General features: G+C 39.5%; 2 protein-coding genes across 3 annotated transcripts; one reads left to right on the top strand and one right to left on the bottom strand.

Annotated features, from left to right (window-relative positions):
* Positions 1-307: 307 nt before the first annotated feature.
* On the bottom strand, positions 308-8,609 carry ppme1 (protein phosphatase methylesterase 1). The gene is made up of 14 exons (XM_079355675.1): positions 8,294-8,609; positions 6,527-6,620; positions 5,683-5,775; positions 5,466-5,523; positions 5,061-5,112; positions 2,829-2,983; positions 2,560-2,650; positions 2,326-2,391; positions 2,117-2,243; positions 1,609-1,738; positions 1,395-1,439; positions 1,246-1,310; positions 911-978; positions 308-645 (listed from the first exon to the last, which is right to left on the bottom strand). The coding sequence occupies exons 1-14, from the start codon at positions 8,377-8,379 to the stop codon at positions 642-644; spliced, it is 1,134 nt and encodes a 377-aa protein (XP_079211801.1). The 5' UTR covers positions 8,380-8,609; the 3' UTR covers positions 308-641.
* A 4,375-nt stretch (positions 8,610-12,984) lies between these two features.
* Positions 12,985-15,855, top strand: LOC306831528 (dicarboxylate carrier UCP2-like). Of its 2 annotated transcripts, none has more exons than XM_079355683.1 (8): positions 12,985-13,324; positions 13,607-13,735; positions 13,862-14,000; positions 14,101-14,308; positions 14,404-14,601; positions 14,708-14,809; positions 14,894-15,074; positions 15,161-15,855. In XM_079355683.1, the coding sequence occupies exons 3-8, from the start codon at positions 13,875-13,877 to the stop codon at positions 15,273-15,275; spliced, it is 930 nt and encodes a 309-aa protein (XP_079211809.1). In that variant the 5' UTR covers positions 12,985-13,324; positions 13,607-13,735; positions 13,862-13,874; the 3' UTR covers positions 15,276-15,855. The 2 variants fall into 2 exon arrangements, with proteins under 2 accessions (XP_079211809.1, XP_079211808.1); XM_079355682.1 differs by having other exon boundaries at positions 13,015-13,324; positions 13,846-14,000; positions 15,161-15,851.
* The last annotated feature ends 95 nt before the right edge of the window (positions 15,856-15,950 follow it).

Here is a 15,950-nt window from a genome sequence, read left to right as displayed (position 1 = left end):
TACTTTCAAGAGGGAACTTAAAAGCACAATGGGGCAACATACTTAATACAAATTTTTTCAGATGAGATTGAGTTGACTACATGAAATATGTATATATTCCTTTCAGCAAAACAGTTAAAGGCAGGTTATGTGAATAGTTAGTTTAGAGTTTAGTAATGGAAAGTAAAAAAATATTCATTCAATAATTTTTACCCACTAAAAATGTTCATGTCATTTCCATTTTTCTATCGAAATAATTTAATATAGCTCGAAATTTTAAATTGTCATGATCTATTTTCAAAACACAAAAGTACAAATAGGGAGGGCATTTTTACAGCATCCATCTTTAATGATCTTTTGAATTCAAACATTACAAACACATATCTATGATGCTATCAAACAAGGGCAGCAAAATATTTTACAAACGTGAGAAAAGTATTTTAAAGCAATATTACAATAAAACCATTGATTGAAAATAAAAAAAAAATAAGGCAAAGCTATAAGGCAAAGTATCTACAAAACAAAATCAACTTAAAAATAATAGTAATAATAATATTTTTCTCTTAACTTGATGCTAAAGTGTATGAGGATGTGGATGACTCTTGACACATTTCTTCATCTCTTCTATGGCTGCTGGTTACATAAAGGCTTTGCACTGGACATTAGCTGTGGAAAGATTATCGTAAAATTATTACCAGAAAACAGGAAGTGGTGCAGCTCCCTCTCTGATTTTGAAATGATTACCCTAAGCTTTAAAACTAAAATATGTTCACTCCTTTGACTTCATTTCTACAAAAGAACCAAAGGAGGCCTCAGTCTCATCTAACACAATAAAGAAATCTCTATTACTGCACGTAATAATTGACCCGTTACTTGAAAATCTTAAACAATCTTGCATCATGTACAAATCCTATTGAGGACGTCTACTTACCACAGGTATCCTTCTTTAAACTCAGTAAATTTGTGCCGAACCATAAATGTTGCTAGAGCATCTGCTACCTGGCAACAGATGACAAAAACAGGAGAGTTAGGAGAAAACAAATACACTGGATCTTAAATCAAACCGCTCAAGCAACACAAACAACATCATAATACGGAGTTACACAAAATGTCTTGAGTTATTTGTATATTTTTCATTTGGTTAGTCAAGGCTTTTCTTTCATAAGGGTAGAAAAATCAACATGCATCATATAGCAATTTGTAAAATGTCCCAGGTGAGTACAAACAGCTCAGAGTGTAATCTTCTCTCAGGTACACAACCCTTACCTTTTCAGGTGCGTCTTCATGGACAGCGTGACCACACTGAGGGAGGACCTGCATTTGAAACTTCCCTGTGAACAAACAGTGGAGTTAACAACATCCAGAGTTTCACACTGTGACTTTTAAATCATGCTCAAAACACGTACGCTCCTTACCTTGCATTTGTCCAATAGTAAGGTCTTTGTCAAGCCGGTCCACTCCTGTACAATAAAATAAGTTTAGGTGTGAGATTGTGCAAATAACTCGAAATAAATCAGGAGTAATTCAAGCAAGTAGATTATTTGAAATTCCTGTATACTGCGTATCCAGATGCTTTTCACGTGTATCGACTTCTAAATAATCATGAACGTTCACTGTGGGAGATCTCACCTGCAAGTAGAAGCAGTTTTGGTGCAGGGCAGGTGAGAAAGAGTGCAGACAGGCCTCTGAACCAGCCTTCCCAGTATTTTTCTGTCTTTGAAAGCTCCACTCTCCAGGTGAAAATGCTTTCCTTTTTTACCTGTAAGAAAGACATCAAACTTGTAAACCTCTCACACACACACACACACACACACACACACACACACACACACACACACACACACACACACACACACACACACACACACACACACACACACACACACACACACACACACACACACACACACACACACACACACACACACACACACACACACACACACACACACACACACACACACACACACACACACACACACACACACACACACACACACACACACACACACACACACACACACACACACACACACACACACACACACACACACACACACACACACACACACACACACACACACACACACACACACACAGAAGTGGTACATGAGAAAAAAACAAAAAAAGATAGAACCTCTTGGTCATCCTCTTTCATCCTTTTCTTGTTGGATTCTTCTTCTACTTCTTCATCCTCTTCCTCCTCTATAATACCTTCACCTATGCTGTTAGACACACCTGGACGGCTGGTGGATTCCTCGCATCTGTCAATGTCAGATTACAAGAAGTCAGCACACAATGTAAAACACAAGCAAGACGTGCAGGTGAGAAATAGAGCTCACGTACTTCTTCACCTGGCCTCCCATGGACACCCGTGCTGACTCTGTGTTTCGGATCTGTCCGCTCTTCACGCTGAAGGTCACGGAAAAGAAACGTTATAAAGCTGAAGTATAACAAAAAAATGTATCCGTTAAATGAAATTCTAAATGTTTGTTTTCATTTGGTCCGTAAGAATAAATTAAACACTTTCCATCTTACTTCCAAGATATAACAGTACATCACAGAGTAGATCATGTTTACCTCCACTCGATGGCATTCTCCAGAGATTTAAAAGTCTTTGGCCGACTTCTGAGGAAATTCTGCATACTGTTCAAAGCATCCATCGCTGTACCTGAGTTACCAAAAGTGATCCATTAGTTATGAACCCAGAGGCACGACACTCAGCTCGTCACTAACATAGTTTTGTCATGGATATTTATGAGAGGAATGCAGAAAACACGATAGAACAAAAACAGAACAAATATCCATAAATCCATGTTGCTCGTATCCATGACAACTCATGTACCAACCTTCGACGACGTCAATGACACAGAGGCCCAGCAGGGATGGTATATGATTAGCAGCAGCTGTGTGAACTGCAATGGCTCCACCCATGCTGTGTCCAACAATCATTACTGGTGGCGGGTTCTCGCCATAGAGCGCCTCCACCACTTTGCCGATATCCCTTTTTTTTTTTTAAAAAGAAGAGGCAAAGATTCACAGTTAACATTGCAACACTTTCATTTATACGCATCATGTGTTGATATTTTGGAGAATACAGGGATTGACTTTCCCCAAAGGATGTTAACCCTTTAGAGGCCGACGATCGCGACGACATGATCAAATCACGTGACCAGCTCATTACGTAGCTGCACAGCGTCGAGCGCATGTCGAGCAATGCAGGCACATTGACTCGAAAGTGCAGGCTTCAAAGTTTATCCTGGTTTTGGTTTCATGTCAATAGACCAAGTAAAACAGGAGATATTGTTTTGTTTTTTTCTAAATCATACAGTTACCCGTGATACGGGATGGCACAGACGCTCTGTGTGTGTGTGTGTGTGTGTGTGTGTGTGTGTGTGTGTGTGTGTGTAGGTGTAGGTGTAGGTGTGTGTGTGTGTGTAAGACACACACACACACACACATTAAACATTCAAACGTCTTTTGTAGAGCAAACAACTCACACATACGATCAACAATATATATTTGGCTCGTTTTCAGTTATTCGAGGTGCACGTAATCCTCAAGTCATTTGAAGCTTTGATATAACGACGGGCACAGAAGTTGTATTTAAATAAGATAAGTGCAGTAACATAACATGGAACAAAAAGAACAGAAAACAAACAAAGTACAAGTCAAAAATAGAATAAATTAAAAACTGCCCACCCATCCCTTAAGAGACCTTCACTCTTCAGCGACCTCAGCTGCTGTACAGTGTGTGCTAGGACAAGCATTATTATATTCAGCCATCAGATGCAAGATATGATACGAGGGGTTCCCTGGTTTTATTGAATTGTTGAAGTCTGTCCTTCAGAACCTACCTTATCCTTTTCTAAATGGAAAGTGTTAGCTAGCATTCCTAACCTCGTCTTAGAGGGAGGTACAGTTGCGCTTTTCCACAAAGCAAGAACTTACTTTTTTGTTGTGATGAAGACAATAAGATGGAAAGTGACGCTGTGTTGCACTTAGTTCTGTAGAGGTCAGAGATGTTCTTAGAATGATGAGCAGGGGCTCTGATTTAATAGAAGTGTTCATGACCTCAGACATCATTTTGCAGATGTCAATCCAGAAAGAAGAAAGAATTCATTTTCGGACACAGAACAAAAATGTGAAGGTAAGAAGCCACAGGAGGCATCCATCACATTTAGGCGAGACCACCGGGTATATTTTGTGTCGTTTTTCTTTCGAGTCGTTGAGTTTTTGTATTATTTTATATTGGATGAGACAATGTCTTGTGTTATTTCAACAACCAAGTATACTCTCGAGACTTTTCTTCCATAAATCTTCTGAAACTGATTCACCAAATTCTTCTTCCCACGTACACCTGTAGGTATCAGATGAGGGGGAGCTCATCGATAGAATGATTCTCATCGATGTGAGACTCTGTCTTCGTCATTTTTCGTTCTATCAGAAAACGACAAAAAAAAGCCAGAATGTGCTGGCTGTCCTTTAAAGCACAAACGCGTATAATCGGAGGTCAACCGCAGGCAAAATGTGTGGGAGTTTGGCGAGCAGAGAGAGGGACACAGAGAAAGTAGGTTAGTGATATATTAGTGATTTTTTTAGATTTTACATTTGTACTATTTGGAAGTGGCTCTGTCAAATTTTGTACATAAACTATTTCAGAGGGGAAACACCTGCTCTTATTTGTAAATAATTGTATATTGTTAATTTTTTTCTCACTTTTACCTTTGTATGTTCACCTTTGCAACCTGTATTTATATTTTCAAGATTTCAAATGCTTCATTAAGCATGTTTGTGTTGTTTATTGCAAAAATGAATATACTTTTTTTGATTGGATTTTATGTTTTTTTGGCAAAATGTGTTGATACAGTATATCAAAGTTAAAAAAAATAATAGTTAGATCATATAGGAAATGTGCAGAAAAAATGATAGCAAACATGCGCATAGTAAACGTTGTGTAATGTAGTACATGAAGACAAAATCAAAAGTATTCAAAAACGGCAAAGATATGCTCTAAGGGCTAAGAAAAAGAGCATATCTGGTTCTTATCTATATGTGCTGCACTGCATACACTCACTTACTTGGCCATCGTGTCTGCAGAGAGATCATCAGGATTTTTCACTTTGGTGTCGCCTGAAGGTGATATGAGAGAGAAGTAAGTTTAAACATTACTTTCATCAAAGCTCATGTATCTCCAGTTGTAGCTTTCCCCTGATCTCATCATGTGGCAGAGTCTAGTTTTAATCCCGATTCAAATATTTATTATATATAGATTTAACTTATGCAGACTCTTCTTAGCAAACCAGATGAATGTCGAGGGTACAGTAAAATATTTAAAATGCAACTAGGATGCAGAGGTTGGCACATGTTGAAGAAACAGATGCCATATGGATCCCATTTTCAATAAATGGTTAAAAATTAACCAGTGAATGACGCAGACACACGGCTCACATATCTTATTCGTGTCTTACTAAGTCTGTACTCACCATGACCACGAAGGTCCATAGCCACCACCCTGCAGTTGATCCTGCTGCAAATGACGGCCTGAAAAGACACATGAAGAAATAATCTCACTCTAGCCTAGTACAGCAAATAACCTTATATTAATGACAGTCTTAGGATTTCCCTCACTGTTGTGGCATTAATAATAGTTATCAGACTCAGGGGGTCAGAAAGAGACTCTGTGATCGTGAGGGTACTTACAGTGAACACTGCCCAGGAGAGTGCAGAGTGGCCTCCTCCATGGAGCAGGAGCAGCACAGGACCATGAGCACCACTGCAGTAAATTCTGAAAAGGTTCAGCGCAGTCAAAGAAACTGATGGTACGTATTTTCATGAATTCATTCATCTTGATAAATTTGTGGATACATCTTTGTATTGTGTCAACCATGTGAGAGTAATTCATTTAGTTTTGTGAAGAGGTACTACATACATGTGTAAGAGATGTTATTACAGTAGCAGCAGAGTTATATTTCATCCAGCGCCAAGTGTCTGTTGTTGTCTGAGCGATTTAGCTTAACAGATGTTTGACATTTGAGTCGAGGAGATGAGTTCTTCATGCCTTATACAGAGTCAAGTATTTGTGGGCTGTCTGTCTAGCAGAATATAAGGAACACTGTGAAGAAGAATACTTTGCCAGTGATCGAGAGATCCTGGTCAGCACGAGGGTCCAGTGACTGTAGAGTCCTGGGTTCTGGTCATGAAGCATGTCTGAGCTATTGTCTGTTATGTTAATATGTTATTTCACCATGGCTAAATAAATCTAAGACGATCCACAGGTCTTTTTGATAATGTCCTCCTCATTCATTCAACACAGATATAGAAACCCCCACCTTACAGAAACACATGCTAACGCTGTGTGAGTGAAAAGGAAGGCTGCTGCTACTGCACAAATCAGAGCACTGTGTGAAACTGGCTGTCTTCACTCTGTCTTTACCATAGCACACGAGTAAAAACAAATGATTTCACCTGGTATAACCTTGTCGCTCACCGAAGCTTGAACAACTCAGGCGAAACATTTCTCTCGACATACAACAGTAAAGGATATATCTTTCCCATTTTCGTTTTCCACTTCAACATCCTCCATGGTTTGAAAGTACTGACTCCAGGGTAGGGGGGAGAAATCTCGCTTACGTCCAGGTCTGGAAACGATAAACAAAAGACATGCAAAGTAATTATTATTGAAAGACATTATCAAGACTAATTATTTTGTGTTTTCATGTGAAAAAGGACAAATGTGCTTTCTTAACATTTCAAATGGTCAAAACTGCAACATTGAGAGGAAAAAGTTGCCCATTACAGTGAAAAGAAAATAGACAAACAAAATAGGTTCGAGAAAACGTCCTCATCACTTGAAATGTTAACTCTTCCTTTGCAGCTTTACCTCAACAAACATGAACAACCTGAGGCGTTCAAAGGCTCATTCTGCAGATTTCATGAGACTGAAGACTTTGCTCATGATTCAGAGAGCTCAGAATGAATTGTACAAAACCTCAAACATGCAAATACGCATTGGGATCAGGCAAAGGAGCGACCACTCTCCTGGAAGGAACTGTGGCCGACTGACCAGGGGAAGTTGAGCTTTCTCCTACGCTCTGTGACTGATCTGCTGCCAACCCCAAAAAACCTGAAGATCCATCTCACAACCAATGTGGAGCAGTCACCTGTACACTGAACCACATACTGACCGGCTGTACAAAGGCATTGGCAGAAGGACGGTACAGATGGAGGCACGACATAATCCTCTAAATGGGTGGAACAACAGCGAGTCAACGCCAGCAACAAGCAGGCCCAACAGACCAAAGCCACAACCTTCGTGAGGAAAGGAGAAAAGGCTCTTAGACCAAGAACCCACCCTCTACCTTCCAACAAGTCTCCGACTGGGAGTCCAGAGTGGACCTGAAGAAGAGGCTTGTCTTCCTACAGGACGTCGCAGTGACCTCACTCCGACCACATATGGTCCTTTGATCCAGGAGCATGAAAACCATCACAGTGGTTGAGATCACAGTGCCCTGGGATCAGAGGCTAGCCACGTCCCACCAACTGAAAAATGTTGTACCAAGTACCAAGACATGGTTGATAAAGCTATTTCAAAGGGGGTGGCATGCAACCAGCTAACCCCCATTGAAGTCGGCTGCCGCAGTTTTCAAGCAAAAATCGGTGCACTACTTCCTCCAGAGAGTGGGCCTGGAGCCCAAACAACAACAACAACAACAAAAAAGCCACCAGAGAGAAAGCTGCAGCAGCCGAGTCCAGCTGGAGAGAGCCCACAAGGTGAACCCTTCTGCAAGTGAAGACCAGTCAGTCTCTCCTGCCCCCAACTCAGGCGAGGTGTTCAGGTTCAGGGGGTGAAACACATGAGACCCCCGAGATCCTTGCTGGCGAGGTGGAAGGCTTCCAATAACGTGGATGCTCCAAGAAACACCATCTCGGAAGAAGATCTGCATCTTAGTTAGGGCAGCATTTCTGATGTTTACTTCACCATGCAACTCTGTCAGCATGCATCATTCATTTGTCACCTACGAGACCAAACACTGTTTATGGACATGGTACTAGAATTAATATCAGACATTATGTAGTAACAATGAACAGTACGAATAAATGAGGTTATGTTGTAATCTATCATGAAGTATTTACTGAATGTTACTCTAAACACTGGTGTGAACAGCTAGCATAACAAGCTAACACGGTCGGTGTAGCTGCTGTAACGACGTTATAAATCAAAATGGATTACATGCCAAATATTGCCGTTGTTCATTTTTAAAACGTGGTTTTGTGGTCAGCCAGCAGAGTTAAAATCTAGCTAACATCTCACCCCATTTTCATTTTGGAGCTGGACTGCAAGCCTCCAGCCACAGGAGGTCTGGAAGCTAACAGGTTTAGATGCAGCTGCTTCTCCATCGTGTCGAAAGCTGGACCAGAGTCTGTCAGGATGGATTTGCTGTCACCTCCCCTCTCCTTCGCCTCATACGATTTTCTCTGACACCTGAAGCGACACTAGCCAGGCATTGGTAAATTATTGAGCACTAGTTAACTACGTCTGTCTGTCAAGCTAGAGCTAAAAGAGACTCTTCTTCTATTCCTTTAGTGGAGACCCCAACCAAGCGGAGCATTACCGCCACCTACTGTTGGAGGCTATTAGTCCTTTATTGCTTATAGCATAGTCCAAAATTATGTACCATTTGTAAATATTGTTTGTAGGTCCATATTTGTATGTCCTTCTTACAAACTGGTGTATTTGGAGCAGATGAAAATAACCTCTCAAAATTACATCAGTTTCCATTTGATTGCAGAAGCTGCACAGTTCACTTGGATGTTTCCCTTTGAGATGTTTGTGTCTTATCCTGTTTATCAGGCACTCTTCCTTTCTTTTCCACCTGTGATCTTCTCTCTCTGACTTTCCACTGAGTCTCACATGCCCTCCCTTAGTATCTGTGTTCCAAAAAACCTGCCACTGCAACTTGATTTCCATACAAATGATTATGTTTCTGCTTCACTTATCCGAATTTAGATTTGCTTTAAAGCATTTTTTTTTTTTTTTGCAAGGTGATCTACTGTTCCTTCTCCCTTGAATGAGCTGGCACCCATAAAAACTGCACACCTATTCCTAATCTGATGCCTCTGTGCAGAGTAACCAGAATGTCATTAAGAATGTTATTGTCTAAGTTTTAAAAAATTATGTTAAATATTAATCAATCTGAACATATTATTATCTGCAGGGGTTTGATTTCCTCTATCCTGTGAGGATAATAGAATTGCCAGCATTTCAACTGCATACTGATATGAGGTCTGTTGCTCTCCTGGTTATCTTCACTTTCAGTTCTGGGACATAAATATTTATGCAGCTTGTTTTCCCATCATCAGGATTTTAGGTCCCATCTGTGAAAATGTGTACATCGTGTTCTCCTACTGCTGTGGTTATTCTTAGGCCTTGGCTTCTTCTTCTTTGATTTTCCTAATGGCTTAATTGTGACCTTTTAAGGCAACACTGCCACCTAAAGAATATAGTCAACAACACTGCTTTGGTTAACAACATAATACTGTTTATGGCTTCTCAGCTTGAAAATGTATGTACAGCTCAGTCACAAAATGTTTGTTTTCTTTTCAGCCTTTTTTGTTTTAGTCTTTCAAGGACTCAATGTTGTCACTATTTCCAAGAGAAGTGGATAACTAAAGTCACTTAGATGTGATTAATTTTAAACTATGATTTGTTTCTGAATTACATAACAACAGTAAGTCATTTTGAGAAGCAAGAAAGTAAAAAAATAAATTATAAAATAAAAAAACAATTGAAACAGATGGCACATCACTGTTTCTATAGTTAGTTTTTTGTTTAAAAATCTAAACTAGTACTACTTTATTCTAAGGCTTTGCTATATATCTGAACATAAGATGGCAGCAGTATACACTTTACTCATTAAAGGGTCACTCCACCTTTTTGATAAACTCAGTCAGTTTTGAACAGGCTAAAAGAATCGTTTTATGACAGGCACTGTTGGGACTTCACAATCTCTTTAAAGGGGTATAAGTCAGAATATTTTGGCCTCCGCTGAAAAAGATGAAAGAACTTCCCGAAGCCATTAACATAAAAAAAAACATATTTGGAAAAGTAAATAATTTTCTTACTGTTGTGACCTCTTGAGAAACCAATAAGTTATACTAGTAATTGTTACAATGAGGGAAAAAATGGTTATGTGTAGTTGTTATCACTAGCAGTCTCAGTCTGTGTCACTGCTATTCAGTGAAAGACATCTGAGAAATGCACAATTGCAGTTACATAAGGATTCATGTTGTGCCAGCTGACTGTCTACAGTTGTAGACTCATTCATTTGAGACACTGGTGGACAGGAAGAGTTGATGGTGAATGGATTTAGACTGTTAAATACAATCCAACATAACCACTTGGAACAATGACACCTTCACTGATCAGAGAATTAATAATAATCTTGAACAAACAGCTCTGAAACAATGATAAGATCAGTTGCCATGGTCAAAATGTCACAATGGCAGCTGCTTCAGGCTATACATCCTTCCCGTATATTTATGTGAACCATTTGAGCCGTGAATCTTGCGTTATTAAGTATTTTTTTTCTTAAGAAGATACAAAAAAGCTAATAGTGGAAAGATTTAGTGACTAAATGGAATGCATTTCAAAAACTCAAATAGACTTGGACTATCTGCTGATTTGGCTAGCATAGAGAACAAAATGTTTTTTTCATGTTAAATTGGGGTTGCATGTCTTTTTATTTAATTATTTATAACTTCAGGACAAAGGGGGAAAAAAAACAATTTTCATATTCATATCTGGGTATTCCATTTAATAGTTTTTTTGTGTTTAACTATGTCAAGTTAGTGGAAGGAATGTTTATGTTTTCAGCCAACCAAAGCTTTATTTTCACAGATAGATATTGTTTGCCATCCGATGACATGTCTGGTTTCTCTAATGAAAGCTGAAAATAAAAATTTTGAGACTAGCAATAACAGCCAATGAGAAGTTCAAAAATTAACAAACAGCTGACTCTTTTCTTAGGGACACAATTTCTCTGTGTGAAATATCAGTTTTTTGTAGGCTATGAATATTATGTTTCAGAGTGAATACAAAGAATTACGGTAGTAATCTTCATTAGTTCTTAACAAATAAGAGTTATTTTTTGTGAGGACGGATGTTCATATACAAATGGTAAAGAGACACGTTGGGTCACTGGTGCTCCACTAACCTTTAAATGACGCAGAGCCTGACTTTATTTTTAGTGTAATGTTCTGTATTTATTGTGTAATGGAGATAAGCTGCTTCACAGCACTGACTCAAGCTTCATGGTATTCTGAGTGCCGGACAGCCGTTTGGTGACGGCTCAGATTCATCTTCAGAGTCTGTGAGGTCACTGCTGGCTGGTTGAATCCAGACCAGCAACTTGTTTACCGGTCTGGCAGTGTGTCTAAAGGTTATTCACACTGTGTTCCAGGGAACCTTTTTTTTTTTAGCTCCAGGTCATGAAAGAAGCTGGTGAAAGGTAGCTCATTATTTCTTTATTCAGGATATATGTGCACTTTGGATACACTGTTATTAAATCTATTGTTTATGTGTTAATATTACTGTTAATTTTAACCATAATGCAAAATGATTAAAGGCATACCAAAGTGATAAACTGAAAAAGTAAATGTAAAAGACAACATATATAGTCCCACTAATGGTGTAAAAATCTTCTATTGCAGGATGCACCATAATCACAAAAAGCATCTGTTTCAGAATATACATGTTACATAAGACCCCTTTAATAGTTAGTTCAATAAAATACCATAAAAAGTAAAAAAAAAAGTGTCAGTGGTGCAGGGCATTTGCAGGGAAAGTACATTTCTTTAGACTGGTTTGAAAAAAACAAACAACCCCACCCCGGAACGTTCTGTCTACTAAATATATGAAACAGTTTGACCCTTGCCAAATGATGTTTAAACATAATAATCACAATTGCTAACATTATAAAGACAAACAAACAAAGCAGCAGTACACACTGATGTGTACGATACAATGTAAGACATTAGCTGCACAGTGGAGGGGATATTACAACATGCTGACACATGTACAGGCAGGTGAAACAGTAAAAATATGGAGAGGACATTTCTGAAAAGTCAACCGCATGACTTGACGTAAGCCTGCCGGGGACCTGACCTGAAGCTGCTATGGAAAGTCTCTTGGATGCTGGCATGCATGCCCAGGAGTCCAGCACTGCAAGACCTATAAGCGTCTCTGCTTTCTAACACTCTAACCTGTTCAGAACTTCATTTGGGTGCTGCTGGTTTGCATGGAAAGATGCTAATGGCTAACAGATGCTTGGTGCAACCCACCCACCCTTGTTCATTATTGGCTGAGAAGCATGGCGTTTCCTTTGCCTGGAACACGTTGTCAGTTTATGACTTGAGAGAGGAGGGATGAAGAAATTCCTTAAACTCCTGAACTAAGTGTGAGTTTAAGAGCACAAATACCGTGAAGGGGATGTGTAAAATGTTATCCATCATGGACCTCTTGTCAGCCGGCTCAATGCCCCCTAAAAACATGTTTGGACTCCAGACAGACCACCCTATCTGATTGGTCCATTATACCAGCCAATAGAAACATGAGGCTTGTTCCTTGAATGTCAGTGAGTAGTATTACAAGCTGCCCCACAAACGTTGACATTATGTAAACGACATTTCAATGCTAAAATAAAAAGTTAGCTTGTTGGGTTTTGGTTTGGAATGTAGTATAATTTGTAATACTGTACATTGTATGTGCCTGCGTGTATTTCAATAATAAGAATACAAATACATTTCATTTTAGGGTGCCTTTCAAGACACTCAAGGTCACCCTACAAATTAGACATTTTTGTCTTAAAAAAGATGTGTTGTTTTGGTTGATGTTGCTTGTATAACCCAATCTAGAGGCAGAAATTGTGAATTAATTCAGAGCACACATGTGGAGGAGTGTTGAACGTATTTGTAACTGCAAACTTCTTCCTCCAAAATAAACTTAAAATTGATATATCAATACATAAATAAATCAACAAACAAAAGTGAATGATATTCTAAGAATTTGTACGAGTTTACAGAGTAGTATGAGTCCCTGCCATAATGACTCTCGAAGTAGCAGATCAACAAGAGCTCAAATATCCGTCTGTCTGGCTGGTAAACACCCGAGGTGCACATGACAGGTGTGCACATGTGCAAAAAGTGCCTATAAATTCAGCCGCTTCTTCAGCAGTGAACAGAAAGCAAACAGCTTGACAAGAGGACACTAAAGGGACTAATTTTCCTAACGGACAGAGTATCCTTCCCACTGTGCTGGATTATAACTTTCCTGGAAGACTTTTAGGTAAGATGTTCGCATGAAGACAACTGTTGTTTTTTCAAAAAGCATCTGTGGGTTCAGACTCAATCTTTGTCACTTTATAATTAATGGTCAGATGATTAGTTTTAAAAAAACGCATTTAAAACGTGAACGTTTTTTAAATGCTTTGCTCAATTGTGGTTTGTACAACTAAACTTACGTTTAATCACCCAGTTATCAAAATGACGATTTTAATTGAGAAATGCATGACACCTAAAATATGAATTATTCTGATAATGAAAAGTAAATGAATGATTTTTGTTTCAGTGAGTGGTGGTATGCTTGCTTGGCTCACTTTGGAGTTTATGGCCCAAAGCATTTTCACAACAAAACCGCTTCCAACGACAAGTGTACTTCTGGAGGAAACTTGAACATTTTTGTTACCCTTACTAACAGGTATGCACAAAGTTGAGCATGAGCACCGCAAACATTTGCACATTCAGTATTGTAAAGAGCATCTACAGGATGTGTATTTGCAGTAAGTTTGATCTACCATTTCCCACCAGTTCCATTTAAATTCAGCCCAGGCATAGAAATGGTTGGTGTGAAGCCCAAAGACGTGGTGCCCTCTGGAGCAGTCAAGTTCTTCGGAGCAGGAACTGCAGCCTGCATCGCTGACCTGATCACCTTTCCATTGGACACAGCCAAAGTCAGACTACAGGTGAGACACAATGTTTGTCAGAACTTCAAATGTATAAACTTAGAATGAGTGGTCAGAACTTTGCTTAAAACAATTCTTGAACGTCAATGTTCTTGCTTAGATCCAGGGGGAGTGTCACGCAGTAGAAGGGTCCAATGCTGTGAAATACAGAGGAGTGTTTGGCACCATCACCACCATGGTGCGTACAGAGGGGGCCAGGAGTCTCTACAATGGACTGGTGGCTGGACTCCAGAGACAGATGAGCTTCGCCTCTGTCAGAATAGGCCTTTATGACTCCATGAAGCAGTTCTACACACGAGGCACTGAGAGTGAGTTACATAACCTGAGTGTCATCATGTTACACAAACCAGGTTGTTTCTTTTACTCTTGAATTCACTGACACTAAGAGACACATGGTCCACAGGTGCTGGGATTGTTACTCGGCTCATGGCAGGCTGCACCACAGGAGCGATGGCAGTGGCTTTTGCACAACCAACAGATGTTGTTAAGGTGCGTTTCCAAGCTCAGGTAAGACTGGCAGATGGTGAGAGGAGATACAACAGCACCCTGGAGGCCTACAGGACCATAGCTCGGGATGAGGGAGTGCGCGGACTTTGGAAAGGTGATTGCAATTTGTACTTTGATATAAAAACAAAACTAAATTTATCAGACTGTATCTTAGAAAGTCTCTTCGCTGTTTTTTGAAGACAAAACTCCTTTTTTTCTAGGTTGTATGCCAAACATCACCCGTAACGCCATCGTAAACTGTACAGAGCTGGTGACCTATGACATGATTAAGGAACTCATCCTCAAGTATGACCTAATGACAGGTGAGGAAGTAAAGCTAACACATTGTTGTATAATGTGCAGGTTAATGTTTTTCAGACACTTATAACTCAGTTGTTGTTCGACAGACAACCTGCCATGCCACTTCTCTGCTGCCTTCAGCGCTGGCTTCTGCACGACAGTCGTTGCTTCTCCTGTGGACGTGGTTAAAACGCGGTACATGAATTCAGGGGCGGGTCAGTACAGCAGCGCAGTCAACTGTGCTCTCACCATGCTGGGAAAAGAAGGACCTAAAGCCTTTTATAAAGGGTAAATACACATTTATGTTCCAAGTGAACAAAATACAGAAGCATTTGAAGCACTCTCTCATTTCTTCTTTTGTTTGTTTCCTAAAGGTTCATGCCATCTTTTCTTCGACTGGGCTCCTGGAACATAGTCATGTTTGTGACCTATGAACAAATTAAAAGAGGGATGACCAGAGCACAAATGTATTGGGAGTCGCCATTTTGAACCTGTTGCTGATGGTGACAGGATTAAATGACAGTTACATAAGAAACAACTGCAAAGAAACAGCTACTGCTGTGACTCTGGGAGTCGCTGCTGGGAGAAGACCTGCAGGTTTTGGCAGGAAGCCACAAATTGTCGACGTCCCGAATGAACACTGAATTGAAATAGACTCGGAGGGCGTTGTTACCTTAAGTGATTTAAGGACTAAAGTAACTAGGTATGTTTAAGTATTGTCATGGTGAGCGCCTCCATTACAAATATTCTTATTCAGGTGTCAAAGACTGATGTGTAGGGGTTATTCCAGATTTTTGTCAGTAGCTTTGATGATTGATTTTCATGTTTACAAAACAAAACTGTGAGACGTTTTGAATAATGTTGTGTTAGGGGAAAAGCAATAGTCAGATTAAGATCTGGCAACAAAGACCTAAACTGTGATGATTTCTTTGTTCCTTCTGTTGCTTCCTTTATTGTGAATCATGTGAAATGTATACTGTTGGAATTTATAGGTTAATCTACGTGCTGCTTATTGTAAATAGCATGATTTATTGCAGGTCAATAAAACATAAATAATTGATGTTGTGCACAGTAATAAATATTTCTAAAATATATAAATGGTGTACTGTCGTTTTCTGAAAATACTGACTATCTATATTCAATAGTTAGAACATACCGAGGAGT

This window comes from Symphodus melops (assembly GCF_947650265.1).
Source record: "Symphodus melops genome assembly, chromosome: 11".
Taxonomy (NCBI): domain Eukaryota; kingdom Metazoa; phylum Chordata; class Actinopteri; order Labriformes; family Labridae; genus Symphodus; species Symphodus melops.
The sequence above is the reverse complement of the archived record's forward strand: the minus strand, read 5'-3'. Positions and strand labels throughout refer to the sequence as shown.